The sequence below is a fragment of the Nansenia antarctica genome (genome assembly GCF_963989245.1).
Source record: "Nansenia antarctica genome assembly, chromosome: 5".
In the NCBI taxonomy this organism is placed as follows: domain Eukaryota; kingdom Metazoa; phylum Chordata; class Actinopteri; order Argentiniformes; family Microstomatidae; genus Nansenia; species Nansenia antarctica.
This window is the reverse complement of record NC_137690.1, coordinates 68942126-68962772: the sequence shown is the minus strand read 5'-3', so window position 1 is coordinate 68962772 and position 20647 is coordinate 68942126. Positions and strand designations below refer to the sequence as shown.

The 20647-nt window shown below is 47.3% G+C and overlaps 1 protein-coding gene across 1 annotated transcript in view; it reads right to left on the bottom strand.

Moving 5' to 3' along the window:
• neo1a (neogenin 1a) overlaps window positions 1–20178 on the bottom strand; it is a gene marked incomplete at both ends in the record, with an annotated part of 183924 nt that extends 163746 nt beyond the window's left edge. The window contains one exon of the mRNA XM_080531889.1: window positions 20094–20178. Within this exon, the coding sequence (XP_080388015.1) occupies window positions 20094–20178 (85 nt within the window). The remainder of the gene's footprint in view (window positions 1–20093) is intronic.
• Window positions 20179–20647: the final 469 nt, after the last annotated feature.

Here is a 20647-nt window from a genome sequence, read left to right as displayed (position 1 = left end):
TAGCGAAAAAATCTATGAACATGGGATGACGATTTCCATTGACCAATCAACGGTGTGCAGCGTCACACGTCACACGCAGCCTGGCAAAAAGGTTCCGGGTCTAAATTTGGTTCCTGGTATCGAAGGGTAGCTAAAGAAGCGACCCGAACCGACCCGAGCCGACCCGGGCCGACAAATGGAAAAGCGCCAAAGAAGCAGGGCTGGCACCGTAGTGGAAAAGGGGCTTAAAAGAGAGGCTGTGTGGGTCCGGCTGCACCCAGGACCACACATCCTCCCACTTAGCTAGCTAGCAAGCAGCAGCTCCACATTATATAACACTTAAGACTGCATTAGACCCAACCCCATCCACGATATCACACCAAATGTGGCTAGAGAGTGTGTGTGTGTGTGTGTGTGTGTGTGTGTGTGTGTGTGTGTGTGCATGCACCACCAGCTAGCCTCTCTGGCAGGTCGGTTATGTGCGATCCATCTTGCGCCGTTGAGAATGTTTTTTAGTTTTTTTTAACTCATCGATTTTTTATCGTCCTCCTCTCTGGTTGGTTGTGACAGCAGGACTGTTTCTCACATGGGAGAGCCAGGGTGGGAGAGCCAGGCTGAGCCTCACACACAGTGTCTCTCTCAGAGGGGAAAAACAGAACCGCCTGGCGCCTGCCGTTGAAAACATTCCACACACACACCATGACCAAGGTGACAACAGGCCACGGCGCCGCGGCATAAGAACTGGTCGGTTGCCGTCGGAAACCATGACCACCGCCACCACCAGCGTCATGTTCTTACCGTCACACGACCAGAAAACAACCCTGACGATCGATGAACACAAAACCGTGATTGTGTACGACGACCCGTATGTCGCCCCTTTACAGAACATAAGAACAACCCCCCCTGGTCACGATGAAGTCAGTCTCGCTAGTCGCTACGAGTCAAGAGTCTCCCTTCTTCAGCTCACTCCCGCTAACTTCCATCCCCAACGTTTAGACTCCCTCCCCCCCCCCCCCCCCCACCCCCCACTCCCTCCCCCTCAACCCCCACTCCCTCCCCACCCCCTCCCCTCTCATTCGAGAGATGAGATTACTAGAAAAGAAGAACCAAGAGTAGCCCGACGAGCCACACTCGGAGAGGAATGGGGTGAAAGTCCTTATCTTACTGATAAGACGTTAATAGACGCCCATTGTCCACCGACCACACCTCTCTCCCTTTATCCTCCCCAAATTACATCTGCAAACGATACGGCATTGTGGTGTCACCGGTATCCTTATTACATCCAAAATATAATTGCGTGAACCACCGTAATAACCTTTCTCTTTTCTCCTCCTCCATTACAATAATTTCCATCAGGAGAATGGCGCCGAGCTAGGGGCTATGATGTCTCTCCTCAGCTCAATAATTCTCCTCCTCATAACCAAGGAGGGGAGAGAGAAACACACAGAGGGAATACGGCGGCCCCATGCAAGGCAGCCCTTTACTGTATAATAGGACTCCCAGCCCAGGTGTATATCGGTGGTGCTTTGTGAGCCACAGGCTGTGTGGGCTCCAGCGGGATGTGATGTATGCACACCTGCCATACAGCCTGGCTGGGAAGTCTCACGGCTTAAATAGAAGGGGGGGATGGGTAGGTATGGAGAAGGGAGGGGGGGTGGGGGGGGGCCTTAGAAGGTTGTGATGGGGGGAGGGGTAGAGGGAGAGAGAGGGGTGGAGAGGCGGTGGAAAGGGGGGAGAGACAGAGAAGGCGAAAGAGCTGTATCCATTATTAATGGTAGCCGGCTGTATGGGGAAAGAGATCTAATGTGGCCTTGAAGGTTGTAGCGCGTATGTAATTGCCAGGGAGGATTTCTCATACAATGCCTTTTCGCTACATCTCCCACTCCATCTCTCTTTCCTTACCTCTCTCTCGCTCCCTCCCTCCCTCTCTCTCTCCCTCTCTCTCTCTCTCTCTCTTATTTCTGGAGGATAAATGTTTATCATTTCACAGCAGTCTTTTGGAGCAGAGGGCATCTTCAGGTGGCCGTTTATCAAGCGACATCAGCTTAGTACAAAAAAAAGCGATAGCCTAAGATAAGAGATTGAGGTCTTTTGACACTACAGCCAAGGCAGATGCCCAAGTTAGATAGTCTGTTCTGTCTCTGTAAAGTCTCCATATAATCAATCCAACCAGGCCTAGCCTAATTTACCGGCACAGCAGGTCTACGCTGTGATACAATGCCAGTTTTCTTCGAAAAATGTGTAACAGCATAACGAAGTCATTAAAAAATTATTCTTCTACAACTCTTCCCACCTGCAGCTCATTAGCACCCTGTATATTTTGAATGTTGTTATTTTACAAAAGTATTGGAATATAATTGTTTTCGTTGTGTGAATAGGATGCAGACTCAGCAATCATCACGTTACGTACCCATCTGGCTTGGGGAGGCTGGCGGAGGTGTGTAATTCCTCATTCCATTCCATGCATTACAATTAGCCCGTCCTCCGCTGATGTACCAGCCTCCCATCCACTTTGGATATATGATGTGTGGATGCGATGAACACTCTGATGTTCTCCTTTGAGACAAACAACTCAACAACCGTGCAACCATAGCATCTGCATTACAAGGACCCTAGGGGTTTAACTGCATCCGAAAGAGAGAGAGAGGGGGGAGAGAGAGAGAGGGAGGGGGGAGGGGGGGGGAGAGAGACAGAGGGAGAAATAGTGAGAGAGAGGGAGAGAGAGACAGACAGAGAGCCGTCGAGAACCCCATAGACTAGACTCAACCGTGGAAAAAAACTGTTCAGTAAAGAACATAAAGAACTTGAGACTTCAACACACCTAGGGCTAACACACAACCCAGTGAACCGTGACTGCGCGACACCATATGGAAAAATAAACACATTCTAACATGAATAGGGGGCTGAGACGGTTTACAACATATGGCCGGTCCCTAAGTGCTTGGGAATCGCCCTTCGGCGTCGTAGACGACTACGACTGGGCGAATAATAGCGCCACTGTGGAGAATTTAATACAATTATACAAACCGAGGTGGTTGGGGGGGGGTTGGGGGGGGGGTTGACAGAGAATGATGAAGCGACATCAAACACACAGTGTTGATAAATGGAACACAGGGGGGGTGCCAGACCAACAGAGAGAGGAGTAAGAAGAGGAGGAGGAGGAGAGGGGGAGAGAGAGAGAGACAGAGAGAGAGAGAGAGGATGGGGGTTGTTATTGATTGTGCTGACTGTGTTCTAAGGGGTAGTGGTGTGTGTGAGAGAGTGAGTGTGTGTGTGTCAGAGAGATAGAGAGAGAGAGAGAGAGAGAAGAATAGAGGGAGGGATCGCCCTGCGGGCAGCAGTTAAAGCCATGTGCCCCCCTGAGAACACACCAACAAACCTCAAATGAGTCGCCCATTGGTCACGCTGAATATTCCACACACACACACACACACGCAAACACACACACACACACACACACACACACACACACACAAGCTCCCTGCCCTCCGCCCATCCCCCTCATAAAACACACACCCTCTCGACAATACATCCAGGGCTGATTGAAATTCAAATGGGAAACTTGACGCCTCCGGGGTAGACAGAGATGGGCGAAGGGGGGGGGGTGGTCGTTGTGGCTCACTAGGGCCCTATAAAACAACAGATGCTAATTCACTTAACTTCTCTTAAATTAGGTGTGTGGAATCCTACTGGGAGATATGGGATTCGTCAGGGTGAACAGTGACAGACACGGCGGCGGTGGCAGTTGGGGGGTTTTTTGCGGACCGTCGCGGCCGCTCCCGGGGTCCGGCGTGGAAGAGCGGGAGGAGGGACGGCCGTGAGACGACGACGGGGACGTCGCGACCTGCCTCTTTAGAGGGTGTGGGATTTACGGCAGCAGGAGCCATTACACCACTCCCCCCCCCACCCCCTCCTGTCCGACATTATTGAATCTGTGAAAGCAACAGTTACTAGTCCTGTCAGATCAATGATTTCTAACCAAGGAAGAGATGGAAGGATGGAAGGGAGGTAGGAAGGAAGGAGAGAGGGAGGGAGGGAAGGAAGGAAGGAAGGAAGGAAGGAAGGAAGGAAGGAAGGAAGGGCGCAAGACAGATCGGTGATTTCTAACCAGGGAAGAGATGGAAGGAGGGAGGGAGGGAGGGAGGAAGGAAGGAAGGAAGGAAGGAAAGAAGGGCGTATACAGAGTATACAAAAGAGTGTCATTGTGTCATTGTCGGGGGCCTCAATCATCATCCCATTTTCACCTTCATTAGAGGAGAAAAATCGAATGTAGGAAAATGTCCCAGACCTGGCTATTGCATTACGGCAGGGGGGGGGGGGGTTTACCTCAGTAATTCACTTACAGATGTTGATGAAGCTCAGCTTTGAAGGACTACACGGCTGCTCTGAGATCCGAAATCAATTTATGGAGGGGGGGGGGGGGGGAAACAGGATGAGCGCGGGCGAGTGACTGACGATGCCGGGTGTGCATCTCATTTCCTCCGAGGAGGAGGCTTTCTAGATTTATCCTTTCATCTCCTCTCTTGTTTTTTTTCACTCTTCGCAGGAGAGTAAATCCCAGGTAGAAAGAGGACATTCGTGGATAATAGATGAGGACACCCCTGTCCGAGTCTGGAGAGATTGAACTCCTGGACTTAATCTGGAAAAATCCTCGAAGCTAACCTGCTTAACCGCTAGCTTACCCTGGCGGGGGGGACAAGCCGAATATCAATTACACTTAGCCCACATCTGTGTGCCAGATATCCTCTGATCCTTTGCAGGAGGACGCCTCTAGCACAGCGAGCGATGACCAAATCTGTCCAGTAATCATCATTTAGGTAGCGTTTACAAAAGAATACTTAAAATAGAGTACCAGTCAAACGTTTGATCAAGTTCAATTGGATGGGGAAAGTGTGTCCAAATTTTTGACTGGTACTGTATAGGTTTCAGAGGGTAGAATCGAGGGCATCTTATTCAATTCAATTCAACTTTATTCGCCATGTGCAGTGCACTAGGAACATGATTTGGTATTCTACCATACTAAACAAGCTACAGTACAACAACAACACGACAACACGACAATACTCAAGACAAAATATACAGTACCAATATGAGTGGATATTATGAATAAATACTGTACAACTAAGTGCAAGAACATGTAAAGTGCAAGGTACAATGATCAGCAGTTATTGAGAAGGGCTATGGCTTTGGGGAAGAAACTGTTCAAGTGGCGTGATGTTTTTGTCCTGGTGGCCCTGTAGCGCTGTCCCAATGTGCTATGTGTTATCCCAAACACATTCCTCTTCCTCTTCCTCAAAATCTGCTCAGAGTAAATCAGAGTAAATCAGTCACAATAACCTTCCTCTAGTCATCCAACCTCAGATTGGCTTACAGCCTAGGACAAAACAACGTTCCTCTCCAGAGACTCCACAGGTGTTCGTTAGTAAGGTAACACTGTCTGAGGCGAGAGAGACACACACACACACACACACACACACACACACACACACACAGACACAGACACAGACACAGACACAGACACACACAGAGGCACACACACAGAGGCACACACCCAGACACACACACACACACACGAAATGAGGATGTAGCAGCCAGGTGTGGTTAGTCATAGTAAACAGGTAGGTTCTGAGGAATGCTTCCGGCACCGCAGAGCCGAATACCTGAACACAGGTGTGGTGACGTCTTGTTTGTTCATGTGAGGTCGGCTGAATCAAATGAGTCGCAGTCTAACCACACACACACACACACACACACACACACACACGTTCCTGAAGGCTTCCCAGCCTACTTTCTAGGGATGCAACTTCAGCCAAAACGTGCCACGACAGACCGGTGCTGCTGTTAGCCCAAACCTTTCTGATTCTGTATTCTTGCCCTGTCTAGTTTGTGGCTAAAGTGCATTCTCCCCTTTCGCAACCTTTCTTTATACTTCACCAAGAGGCTTCTACCTCTCTCTCTCTCTCTCGTTTCACCCAAACCCAGTCGGTCAATTAGGAACACAATGACTATCCACAATGAGCATCCTGCTTTCTCCGGTGCGGCTACAGTTCATTTCCTGCCTTTATTATGCCTAGCGCTAAGCTAAGCTCATTCACGGCAGCTAAGTAGGGGGGGGCGGGGAGGGGGGGGGGCGGCCGGGTCCTCTATTGACTCAGCGGGCAGAGACGTGAGGCCCTGGCTTCCTAATGATTTCCTGCGTTTCACAGGATTGTTTCCCCTCAGGAAAACCTTATCGGCGATCCGAGGACCGCTACGGCCCTACGCGCTGCAGCTCGGACCTGAAAAGACAACACACTAAAACACACTAAAACACACTGTAGCCGGGCTTCACAGATTATCATCCGACGGCTTGTTGGAAGTATCGACCCTGCTTTTGTTTTTAACCCCCTATTGTCCTCACAAAAGAAATTTGAATGTTAGTACTGTTAGCGTAACGTGGACGGTATGTACCGAGATGTGAGGTATGAAGGGCAGGTGCTCGTTTGAAAAACTTCTAACCGACCGTCAAAGACCGAGAGTGAACCCAGTCGTAAACATAGTCGTACCTACAGAGCACTGTGCGTTTCGTCCTCATCTCCTGCGCATGAGGTGTTTGATGAGGTGAGTCACATGGTGAGTATACAGTCAGCCGTACGACGTGTGTGTCTCTTACGTAACAGCCTACAAACTCCACAGCCCACCTGAGACTCTAGCATGTGAAGCACGCGTCCCCCCCGAGACCCTCCACCACACTAAGGGATGAGCTAGCAGAGGCTATCCCTATGTGTGTGTGTGTGTATGAGAGAGAGCGAGAAAGAGACACAGAGAGAGAGAGAAAGACAGACAGAGAGAGAGAGAGACAGACAGACAGACAGAGAAAGACAGAGAGAGAGAGAGACAGAGAGAGAGAGAGACAGAGACAGAGAGAGAGAGAGAGAGAGACAGACAGAGAGAGAGAGAGAGAGACAGAGAGAGAGAGAGAGAGAGCGCGATAACTAGTGACGACTAGCTGGTATGAGGCCAGGCAATTCCTTTCTTATTAGAAATTAATTATCAGTGTGTGTAGCCAGTGAGGGGATGTGTGTGTGTGTGTGTGTGTGTGTGTGTGTGTGTGTGTGTATGGAGTGGGGGCTCCCGTACTGTACTACCGTTGCTATGGCATCCCAGGCATGGCCCCACAGGGAGCACTTGAACCCCTGACCCCCACCTCGGCGGTGGCTTCAGGCTGATGGGGGTGCGTGACATCGCCCTGGCCTAGAGACACCGCCCCGCCAGGCTGGGAATGCAGCGGCACCGTGGGTGGATGTAGGGGTGGGGGGGGTGGAGGGATGGAGGGGTGGAGGGATGGAGGGGGGGCTATGGAGGGATGGAGGGATGGGATGGAGGGGGGGCTGTGGAGGGATGGAGGAGTGGAGGGGGGGCTGTGGGTGGATGGAGGGATGGAGGGGGGGCTGTGGGTGGATGGAGGGGGGGGCTGTGAGTGGATGGAGGAGTGGAGGGGGGGGCCGTGGGTAGGGGAGGGCTGGGGTAGAGGGAAGAGTAGGTCCATTGATTGAGGTCTGAATAGGTTAAGGGGAGGTTAGGGAGCTTCATCATGAAGTCTCCAGTCCCTTCTGTTAACAAAGAGCACCCCGCTAAGGTAGCTAGCTAGCATCAGCTAATAAAAACCTCCACACAAAGTAACCCTGTGAGCCCTCTCTCTGTGAGGGGGGGAATGAAGGAGGGTAGGAGAGAGGGGGATTATGGACAGCCAGCATCTTGGGTCGTTTTAAAATGTCCAGAGCAGTATAGCATAGCAACATATTCAGCGACTAAAGCAATATGGCAGATAATAATGGCTGTATTTAGAAACTGCCTCGACTGACTTGCGAGCTTTCAGATTTGATTAACCGTTTTATAATGCCAAGTGAATTTTCATTAAGACGTGTTAAATTCGAGCCGTTCATCAAAATCTTATGAACATATGGGGTAAACAGCCTGGAGGATATATTTTGAACATTTAACTTCGCTGTGTGTGTGTGTGTGTGCGTGTGTGTGTGTGTGTGTGTGCGTGTGTGCGTGTGTGTGTGTGAGTGTGTGAGTGTGTGTGTGCGCGCATGCACGCACGCACGCACGCACGCATGTGTTATTTGAGAACATTTCTACAGCAGGTGCCCTGGAAGCTTGAATGACATGCTTATGCACTCAGGACTAATTTAGACCACTTTAGGTAAATGGGGTATGAAAGCAGCCCTAAAGCAGAATATCTATTTTAGCTCCCATCCAAACTACCAATCCATCTGGTGTCCTCAGCGCGTACCAGCACGTACCAGCGCGTAAGCCCAAGCCATCAGAGTCAGACAGCACAGTTCTGGTACGGCTCGGTGGAGAGACTACGGTTGAGGAAGGGGCAAGGGGGGGCACCACTGGTCTGTTGACCACTTAACTGGTCAATCTGAACCTCTACCCCCGAGCCCCTCGACGATGACCCCCCCAACTAACAGCCTCCTTCCCCAGGAGCGCCGCTTTGACTAGAGAACAGATCATTAACGACGGCTACTTCACGAGCACCGCTTGAAAAATAAGTCAACCTGACTCGAACAAATAATTAATGTTTGACCACTTTCATTTTGCATTTCAATTACGTGCATTAATATATTATACACACAGCAGGCACAGCCTCAGGAGCTCACGTCAGGGTAATTACAGTGTGTGAGTGTGTACGTGTGCCTACGTGTGCGTGCGTGCGCGTGTCGCTAATGTTCTCCCTGTCTTCTTGATCGGAATCCTCGTTAGGGTTGCTTGGGAACAGCTGGCCACCTACCCCATCCCAATTGCCCCCTCACCACCATCCTAAACTTCAATCCCCCCCGTCCTCCACATGCCTCCTCCCTCCCCCCCGCCTATCCAAACATGTCCCCATGGTCTCATATGACATCTGTGGGGTCCAGTGTTGGAATGCTGCTGCCACTCTGCAGGTGCTCTTCCCGCTGGTTCTGTCTCCATTTTGCGACTGCTAGCGACTGCTAATACATGAACTGTCATGGGGGGGGGGGCAGAGGGGTCAGAGGTTAAGGGTCAAGGATTAAGGAGTCAAAGGCAGCCAATGCAGCTGGGTTGCATCAGCACGATATATGGTTGGTGTCTCCCAGACGCTACACGCAGGTTCTTTATGGTTTAATCAACATGAGAGAATGATGCCCAGTTGGTGTGTGGGTGTGTGTGTGTGTGTGTGTGCGGTGTGTGTGTGGTGTGTGTGTGTGTGTGTGTGTGTGTGTGTAAGGGGGTGAGCTCTAAAACTGTCACTGTCGCTCTGATGTCATAAAAAAAAAAGCATCTAGCATCTTAGAGATACGAAGATTCTAAGAAATAGAATATCTATTTCAACCTGGTTGAAACTGGTAGAGTTGAGTTTATTCATTCATTCTCCAAGTTGAAATGGTGAATCCACTGAAACTACCCTTTGTGTACAGGAGGTGCACAGCCCCGGTAAGCAAGCAGTGCATTTCATTTAGCCAGCGCATTTCATTTAGCCAGCTCAAAGCCATCTAAAAAGAAGTTACCATGATTTTAACCTCAACGTTGCCTTCCCTAGCCCGAGGGGCCTCTCTCACTGTACACAAAGATAGAGAAGTCAGTTGAGACTTGTCCCCTTAATCCATTAAGAAGCCACAGTTCGCTATTATGGCAATACAAAGACCCAATACCCCAGCAGAAGCTGAGGGATTTTCATCAGAGTCGGAACCATTCAAGCAGGACAAAGCGGCTAGTCATCTCCAGTTACACAGTCAATCACTTTCCAGAACCACTAATTAGCACATTCATATAGCCAGGCTCATGATTGCCTTTTCCTGTAGAATAGGAGGTGCAGCTGACCATCTCTCGGTTTGGAGAGCAGTGGACCGGCTCTGCTTGTGTGAGGGGGAGCAGTTATATTCAATTTTGAGAAGTGTTAAAAGTCGGGCCAATGAATTCAGGAAAAAGTCACAAGAGACGAGCGATTCCATTACATCATAGCAATGCGTTTAATAGGCTTAGGCAGTAATGTAGCCATTTGGACCGGCCCCTCTTGACCTCTGTTAGCTGTAGCCGGGGTTGAGGGGGAGACAAGCTCCAATAACACAGGGCAACAGTCCCCGGCAACAGCCCCGGCAACAGCCCCGGGAGCCAGCGGTGCCTCCTGCCAGAGGGGAGCTCCAGCCTCCCGACGGACACACAAAAGAACCTCTATCCTGCACTGGACTTTTTTCAAAGACTCATTTCAGTCCGGATTTACCCACAGAAACACACGTTAATACAGACAACCAAGAGGACTTGTCCGCGCGGGGTCACCATGGTAGCGAATGAAATCAAAACAAAAACCTGGTCGGTTGAAGGGGGGACAGACGTTTTTTAAGATTTAAAGGGACAGTGTACAAACACTGGCTCTGGAATGGTGTCATCAGCATTAGCGACTTTGCTAGTTCGTCAGATAACAGGGCTGGCTACTCTTGACTCAAATCCTAGTGCTTCAACTTAGTTGGGTTAAAATCTTCTGGATGCAAGAGAGGGCCTTTCCAGTCAGACAAAGAACATTTTATGGAAAAATACTACGAGGCATGATGACCAGGATGACCAGGATGATTTCGGACGACTACATACTATTTTACTTACTAAAAATAAAACTACACCCACTCTGACTTGAATGACAACATTTGACTACAAAGACTATACATAAACCAGTTATTTACTTGTAAAACAATAAAGAAAAACTTCAGAGGAAAACCATACTACTACTTCAAAGAGAATTGTTCTGGGCCCCCCGTGCCAAATTCACAGCAACTCATTAACTATTTAAAAAGACACTATAATTAGACATAAAGCTAGACTCTACACTCAGGTAGTTTAAGCAAGTTAACCAAGCAATCTGTAAAAGTCAAGAGTTTATGTAACCCTGCAAGTGGGATCAAAGATTCATCATTTGCATTTGTCAACCGATTCGAGTCGAGACTAGAGAGTTCTTCGTGTCTGTGGCAAGCTTAGAAATCCCTTTGTGGCAAACACACTTTTAGAAATCAAAGCTCTTTCAGACGAGTTTGAAACAACGTGCCCAAACCACACGACTAACAATCTCTCTCATTTGTCATTCGCAGCTGCCAGCAAATCTATAATTTTGTCTGCCTAAAAGAGGCCTCTCCTATAAAAAAAGAAAAACCCTGGTATAATCAAAGTGTTTGCAATTAAAGCTCTCTTTTCCCTCTCTGCCATTTTGCAAACTGAGCGCGCAATCCAGTACTGCTAGATGACACTCTTTGAGCTAGCGACTATACCACAGAAACCTGTGATGATGGATTTAGGAAGTGTCCGCCCCTTTGATTTGGGGGCCACTCACGAGCAGGTAAACAAACATGTTGTTCTGAGAGGAAAGTAAAGCGAGGCGACCGTCTGAGCGCTGTTGATAAAACAGCTGTGCATCTGGAGGTGGGTGGCACACACACACACAGACAAACATACCCCCACACGCAATACACTCGCGCACACACACACACAAACACCGCTCCATGTCTAAAGCTGCCAAAAGCCACAGGCCGGGCACAAGACGACGGCAGGCGGTTTGTTTGAGTAGCCTCACAATCCTCTCTCTGTGACTGACTGCCCCCACACCCCTCTAGTCTATGAAGTGCTCCTTTGACTGAGTGGATTGGTGTAGGAAGAAGGGGGCAGGGGGGGGGGGGTTTAGTCCAGCATCAGTGGGTAGGTATGACTGGTTTATCAAGATGAATATTAAGGTTGAGAGAAAACAATACAAAAGTTAATCTGGTCAGCGAACTAGGTCACTTTCAGACTTGCCCTTGTGTTGTAGAGACACAGAAGGCCAGAGAACCCATCAAAAGTACTCTGAGGAACTGGGTCAGTGTTAACTGGGTTCAAATTATGCTGGCTGAATTACAGAATGCCCCCATGCCCAAAAACGTCACGGCCAACAGCAAGCGAGATTGATACTGTTATACTCTTTTTCAAATTACTAGTGATGAATTCTTTTTGATGTACCTTTTATGATCTCACTTCCTTAAAAAACCCAACCGCCGAGGTATTTACCATTCAGGCTAATTCCTCAAACTCTGGAATGCGTCCAAAAAAGACTGAGGAGAATAAATTCACGTCTGTGAGCTATGGGTAGAGAACTCCAGAAGGTATAGCGGAATCAAATTAAGGTTATTAATCTTGGTTTCCAAGAGTATATTACATTCTTTCCTAATTTATGAAGAGAGGCTCGCTGCCAAGAATGAGATTTAGAACCGTAAAAGGTATTAAAAGTTCTCCAGAGTTAAAGTTGATTAGGCTGGGGGATGATATATCTATACTAACTGCCAAAGTTGTGATAAACAGTTGCTGGGTTGACATCTGTAATGGTCTTGTTAGCCCTCATTTCTCTTCGCCGAAACTATCTTTTTTACATAAAAAGGTAGCACATTCAAATGACAAAAACAGCTCAGAGACACATCTTTTACACTTCAGTTATCAAGCGTGTTGTGGGATCAAGATCGAACAAAAGCTCTACTTGACCGCAGCCATTGCTCACATTTCATCCCCTAGAGAAATTAAGCCTGCTTTGAAACAAAATCAAGGTCAGATTTCCAGGCCACCTCTGGGAGGATAGAGACAAGAGATATCCACCCAACCACCCAACAATTCAAAAATGTTCCTCTCTTCTTCTTTTGGAGTAGGGCTGTAAATGGGGGGGTTGTGTGTAAAATAGAGCTCGCGTTAGGCCCAGGCTCCACCAACGAGCACAGCTTGCATGTGTCATAATCCGCTGCAGCTGCCGCCTTTGGCAGGAGACACCGCCGGAGCCCGGGGCAAAACCCCAAAAAAGTTTTTAGGAGGAAAAAACGAAGTCCTCACAGTCCTGCTGAGCTTGCAGAAAGAGGCCTTGGGAATGGTCACAAAGCCCGTTTCCATGCGAGGCTTGGCGTGAAGGCCAGACGAGGGACATAAATGTCTTCCCTCTCCTTGCTAACTGGAGCTCACCGGCTCGTATCTCACGTTAATGCACATAAATGCCACTTCCTGCAGCCATTTTTTGCTTTTGGGAAAGCGTGCGTTGTTTACGGGATGAAGCTTGGGGATGCTTTACTGGCTTCTTTGGTGTCATGACATCATCTACCATCCTAACGTCTTGCATAACATCTAGATTACCGAATGTGGGGTGTGTGTGTGTGTGTGTGTGTGTGTGTGTGTGTGGACAGGCTCATTGTGTTGCTGTATAATTCGGATAATTTCCCCTCGAGAATTAGCATGGCAGCAGTGATGCCTGCTGTTCTGGGAACAGAGCAAGTGGACGGAGAGACAAGAACCAATACACGCTTTCCAGTTTCCTTGTAAAACCCTCTGTTTGCAATAACTAACCTCTGACACCATCCCGCATAGCTCTGTTGCAGAACCCCATAGAAAGATCCACAATTACGACCCCTAAAGAGGAATGTACCGTCTGAATCGTCTGCCTACCCTTTCACTCCAGACTGCAGTCAAACTTAATGCGCAGTTAACTGATAAAACAGACTTTCTCATTGCCTAATGTTCTCTAAGAGACCACTACAATAGCAAAAAAAAACTGGAGAACAGCCTGGAGTGCATTTAGAAGGATAGGCCCCTACTACTGTCTGGAATAGTCTTTAAAGCACTTGGAAAGCTAACCGGAATCAGTCTTTTGGGAGTAGGAAGGGACGGTGTTGGCAGAGGGCTAGCATGGAGGGAGGCTGGAGAGAGGGATGCGCTAGGCTAGCCATGTTGGTGTGTGTAGTGAGTCACACCACTGGAGGACCAGAGACCAGCGCTCAGACAGAGCAGCGCTTTCATCTCAGCAGGGGGGAATTGAACTGAAGCCATGTCAATGATCTGGTCTGGGCTTCAGAACCTGGGAGTAGTAGCCTGGCTTCTCTCCACTCACAACAGCCATCTGTGTGTGTGTGCGTGTGTGTGTGTGTCGCTCTCTCTTTCTTTTCACTTTGCCTCTCTCTCTCTTTCTCTCTCTCAGAGAAGAATTCAGGAGGAGAGGAGAACCAATGTTTTCTGAACACACACAGTAAGGCTGAGACAGTTGTATGGGTCACTGAGAAGATGGGATCATTGGACAGCAGAATGGTTCAGTGATACTTTATGAAACAATCCGCTAGTAACCTGGTAGTTGCTGTGCCTATATTAAAACAGTTACAGGAAATGATTAATTATTATCCAGGAATTTCGGTTGCTCTGGGATTCACTAAAACAAATAGGCCTATTGAAAGTACCAATAGTTACCAGCTTATTAAGTTCACCGTTAATAGCAAGTCAACACCAACGGTTTGGTTAGTGTTCCCTTTTTTCCCCTCTGCGCTGGTATGGAAGATTTATTGACTACATGGAGACCAAGGCCTAGGCCTACATCAATATGGTCCACAGATGCTCAGCTGAAAGATCTCAAAGCTGTATTCCTCATTCCGTTCCTTGCGTGACCCTCCCGTCCCCAGATCTCTCCCTCCACCAGCCTCCATTGATGAACAACCAAAGCCTCTCACCGCACAATGACTGCTGACAGCAATGCCTGTTATCCAGTCTTTTAAATCCCAGAAACCTTTGTTGACACAGAAATTGTTTTGGTAGCTTCTCCCAGGGCAACTACTAATGGATTCTGTGTGGAAACAATCACGGCGATGTTTTGCTTATAATTAATCTTTCAATCAGAGTACAAAATTCACAAACACGATTACGTTTTGATTGTGTTTGAGGGGAACGCCTCATTTGCAAATGAGACAATTAGCGAAAAGGTCTAATACGTAAATTGGGATTACAGCATAAGCCACTTGAAAAGCATGCAGACACACACAGCTGGGGGCCATATTGACCCACGTCATTTAAAAAGATGCTAGTGCAGATGAGCTGCTATTTAGAGGCTATTCAAGAGTTATTGATCTCCACTTCCTGCGAATTACAAACAATAAACTGCTGCAGTCGTTAATCACGACAACGACTGATGCGGTTTATGATATTAATATACTGACGTCAGACTGAGCAAATACTGTTGTGGCACCAGATCTAATAGACAGTCTTCTTCTTCTTCTTCTACACGTGGATCATCTGCTGACGGCTCCTTTCCCAGCTTCACTGAGGACAGCTGAAGGTATGCACACCCCCAGAATACATAATAAACCAACGGACTGACCATGCATTCAAAGTGCTATGCTCGTGTGGATATGAAACAAGACCTAGAGCAGCATCCTACAGGGCTCAACATCCCCATCCCTGGCCAATAGGACACCTTCAGTCCCCTCCTGAACACAACCCTGGCCAATAGGATATCATTAGTAAGCCTCTATTAATGAGGGTGTTTTCATCCGGGAAGCACATGAATCAAACCCTCTGTAAAAGCGTGCAATTATCCAACTCTCAGTAGAGAGAGGTCATTAGGACTTTATGAGCAATTGGAGGCCATAAATAACTGATCAGTAAACAGCGTGATAAATGGGAGAGACAGCAGGTAAGGGAGGGCTCGGTGAAATAAACGCCAGCGTGACGCAAGACAATGTGAGGCGGTGGAGATTGAGAAGACTCTTCCAACCATTTCGAGGGTCATTTGAGCAGTAAAAAAATAAAATAATAATCCATTAGACACAGTGAGATCCATTAGACCCACCAGTAGGTTGTTTTTTTGTTAAAGTGTTACCAAGTTGAATTACAGCTTGACACATTGCATTGCCTGCATTGCCTGTAGTGACTAATGCGTTGAAAACAACGAAAGGAATGCACAACTGTTGCATGGTGTTGTACAACTGTTGCACGGAACATTGTAGAGGGATAAACTCAAACTAACCTCAAACAACTTAAATAAACCCACCGTCCGCCACACAGGACTACATACTGTATATACTAGCAGTACTATCAACACAAAGGTGTGAGCACTGTTTAACCTTAGGTGCACCACAGGATGTCTGTTGTTTTTAAAGTCAGCCCCTGCTGTAGTCTGGGTGGGTGGGGGGTGGATAGGGGGGTTAGGGGGTGGGTGGTCAATGTTTACACATTTCGGCAAAGTTATTTGCATTGTCCGCAGAGAGACCATCAGCACACAGTTCCCTCCCCACAGGATTACCCAGATAAGGTGGAACCTAAATGGATTTTACACTCCTCTAAAAGGCAGTTACAAGAATGTTAAGGAGCTCCGACAGAGGGGGGAGGGAGGGCATGGAATGAGCCATATGTAGAAGAGTTCTAACTCCAGTATGGGGGGTGATTGAAGATTGACTTGAAGTTGTTTCAATCTAAAACAAAAAAAGTATCCATTACGCTGGTGTCTCCAGAGGAAGATAGAACCAAACGAAGAAAAATGAAGAAAATGAAAAGGATTAAAAACTGTTTAAAAGCAAAGGGCTGCAACTCCCTAACTTTGATAAAGACTCGCACTGGCAGCGGCCCTATACTCGCCAAGACGAGAGAGACCTCAGAGAAATGTGTTTTGAATAAACAGATATTTTCAGAAAGGGGGGACCCATCAATTAGTAATTTGAGACTCTCTCTCTCTCTCTCTCTCTCCCCCCCGTGTGTAGGGTCCCAGTCCAATTCTCTGGAATCAATCAGAGCTCCCAAAGGAACTCCCCCGCTCCCCTTAATCTCCTGGTTTTATTGCTTTCCAGACAGAGCAGGCCCGCTCCACCCTACCCCCATCTCTCTCTTTTGTACTGATCTCCAGCAAAGCCTAGGAGGGGCTTTTTCTTCACTTCCCTTCCATTCCCTTCTCTTCTCTTCTCTTCCACGGCTGCAGTGCAGTGCAAAGCTCTTTTCATGCAGGAGTCGAGGCTTTTTTCCATCAGCCACCTCACGCAAGACAGCCCAACAGCCAGCAGAGAACTGCTGTCACTCCTGGCCTGTCACTCCAACAACCAACCAAGGCCCTCTGCGCACCTCTCTCATCCATTCTATCAACTGGCCTGAAAAACAAGCTTCTTTTTTTTTCTTTTTTTTTTTAAGAAAGGAAGTGGGTCTGTTGTTTATATTCTTGCACTGGAGGAGTGGAAAAGATGTAACGCTGCTGCAGTTTGCGCACACAGACACAGAAGCAGACACAGACACGCACGCACGCACACACACACGCACACAGACACAGACAAGATACAGACACACACACACACACACACACACACGCACACACGCACACATGCACACATGCACACATAGACACAGACACAGACACAGACACATACACACAGACACAGACATAGATACAGACACACACACACACACACACACACACACACACACACACACACACACACACACACTGTTGGCAGAGGTATGCCGGGCTTATAACAGGGCTATGAGGGGTGTGAATTTGCTCTGATCAGACATGTGATAAAGACATGTGTTGTGCTCTCCAGCATGTGTGCTGTGTGCTTGATTTTCATTACAGCCATGCAATTTGTCTCAGTCACTCAATCTCCTTGGAATGCTTACCACATAGCTAGCGTGTACAGCAGGACGGGTGTGACACACGTCACATGACGCTGCCCCCTATGCCTTAGCGTGTTGTTACCTACGAACTGTGGGGAAGCTATGTGAAGTTGTGTTACCGTGACGACTTGTGTTACACAAGTGGAATCGGTTTGGAAACCAACTGCTCAACTGCCGTTAAGCAACTATTCATTGTACAATGAAAATGTACGTTCATAAAATGTTATGAGAGTAATAACCATTAGGAAGTGCCGGGCTGATACGGCGGGAGCATTAAAATGACCATAGGCTCAAAGTACGGTCATTACCGAATCCTGTAATACTTGGTAATACAGCCGTTGACCGACCACCCTGGCTCATTTGAGTTCAAGATTGAACCTGACTACAATTAAGGCGAGGCTAGGCGATGTTATCCCCCATCATGCAACAGGTATTGAAAGGCGATTGATCAGTTGTGGTCAGCAACTGCTCAAACAGCCTCAGCTAGTCTCACACCCAAATGTGCTGTAACCTATTATTGTTATGCGATAGTCTAGAAAATGGAGATTTAGATGGATGATTGTTACCATGTAAGTGAGTATGGACGTTGGCTAACGGCAGAGGAGGTACACCGGATGCAGGGTGCACAATCCATGAAGTACCTGTCAATGAAAAAACTGTACCTGCTACAGCAGAAACATGAGCAGTTACGTGGATGCAGAATGAATAGTCCTTCCGGTCCGTTCCTGCAAATGTATTCAAATGCATCCTGACATTATTCTACGTGGAGAGTCCTGTCTAGTTAGGGTTAACACGGCTACAGCAGCCGGGCAATGTCTACGCTTCACACACGCGCCAGGTGTAGCAGGTAACATCAAACACAATATAGTCTAACACTAGTCTGACGGACGTGGGTTTCACACACTTGGTTTAGCAGCGCTGTAACAGTAAATATGTGGAGTGTTTACGGCTAAATTTAACCAAGATTGCCACTGCCTGCAAAATGATAAGCGTCTCTGATTGAATTAGCTGCAGCTGCAACTCTGGCCAGGGATTGTAGTAACTGTCCAATGACAAGATGTTTCCCATTTTGTTTAGGCCAACTTTCTGTGGTTTGACAGCGAGCTAAATTGTAGGCTATAGCAGTAAAGTTTGCCATCACCGAACTTTAGCCTGCTATAATCTTCTCTTTTTTTGATGGAAGACAAATTGACAATAGAAAGACGAAGAGTTGTACACTAAATCACCAGGGGTCGGGGTGCTTAGGTGGCGTAGCGGGTTAAGCATCAACCATGTAACCAGGTTCCCAGTTCGATTCCGGCCGCGGACATGTCCTGCATGTCATCCCTCCTCTCTCTCACCCATGATCCTTCCTGTCAAAATCTCTACCGCCTCTGTCAATAATAAGAAAAATATGAGTGGGACTGCCCCCACTCAGAAAAAAATACTTAAATATATATATATATCATCAGGGGTCAAGGCGAATATACAGAGGAAAGACATCAATCAAAGCTATCACCCTCTTTGCAATGATCGTTTTGTCATCAATGATCTAAGGAGATTTTTACAAGAGTAATTTACGAGTTATTTTTAGTGCCGCCCCTACATTGCACTCATCCAATCGCAGAAGTGGGCTATATTAGGTACTACGTCTTTAAAAACGTACTTTTACCCTATGGTCATTCCAATCCGCGTCCATATCTGGAGCCAGCGCCAGTATTACATAGTTGTGCAACTTAATGTAACGTGTGGCCCCAAGACCTCTGTTTACAGTATTGGATCAACATTCCAAAGACACACCAGAAAAGCGCTAAAAAGTAAATAGAAATTAGCCCCGACCATCCATCCAACAATAATTTCAAGACATAATCCAGACATAATTGCATAATTGATTTCAGTAGCCTACTCTATATTCTAAACAACTAACCTAAAAAAAATAGATCGTACAGTTTATCCATCAGCTAAACGTGTATTGACGCCCAGGTAATGAGATGTCTTACGAACTGATGATGTGAGCTTATGGCTTGACAGTAAGCCCAAATGAGAGTCATTAATTTGTGGTTTTATAGACCGGAGTAGTTCTTTGCCACCCGTTGCAATTACGTGACTGTAATGAAAGACTACAAAGAAAAACTGGAAGAAACCTGTGTGCCAATCACACAAAATGATATTCCGCTTTGCAAAATAAATGTTTCCACTGATCACACCAGAACATACTCAAAACCTGAACACGCTTCAAAAACAATCGCAAATAATCGGATGACCGAAAAAGGAAAAGCAATAACGTGAGTGTTAAATAACATAAATAACATGTTTCAAAACATCAAAGCTGACAAGACTGACTGACCTTGTAGACAACAAAGGTAAAACCAACCCACTGATATAATTGACAATATAATTGAATTTATTGACTAAATAACTCGCGACCTTTCGAGTTATTTACTAAAAAAATACTCTTAAATAGGGAATTGTTTATAAACATCTGCCCCATAGTGGACTGAGATTCAGCTGAGTAATTATCTTACAGATGCCGGAGAGAGAAGCTACAAGTCCTGCAGAGCTCCACGTCTGCCGCTGCCCGCTGGTGCATTCCACGACTCAACAGCTCGAACGCGACACATTGTATCTAACTTTCAGCACAGACACGGGAAAAACACGCTACATTGTTTATTAACAATTGATCAAAGAAGCGGCAAGCATTAAATGTTGCCAGTTACCTTTGTCGGCATGTCTCGCCACGGTGGTCGCGGGGCAGAGAAAGGTGAGACAGAGGAGAGAGAGGAGAGCTCCCCGCTCGGCCATCACTTTTCAAAAATAAATGTTTGCAGGCTTCCAAGAACCCCCGGAGGAAAATCCCGTGTTTTAAAATCCCTCTCTGCTGCTACCTCCTTCGATTACACTCCCCGAAGACAAAAACGAAGAAGAAGAAGTTCACGGTATCAACCTAGGAAATGTTAAGATTTAAGAACCATCCGATCAACCAGCCACTTTTGAAACTGGCCCGGATGAAACATGTATGTAAGCTGGGCTTTCCGTGGAGCTCGAAGTGTGGAGAAAGAAAGAGAACCGCAGGTTACAATGTTTTCTCAACTTGGTTGGAGAGGGTTGGGGTTTTATAGGAAAACTCAAGTCAATCCATAGCCTGGGAGACACCGCCAGCACTCGAAAACGGGGGAGATCGACGGTCCACGCACTGATTCAAGTTTCTCCCGAATACAATCAGACACGTAAAAGTAAAAAACCCGAGAATGTTAAGCAGTTGTAGAGATTG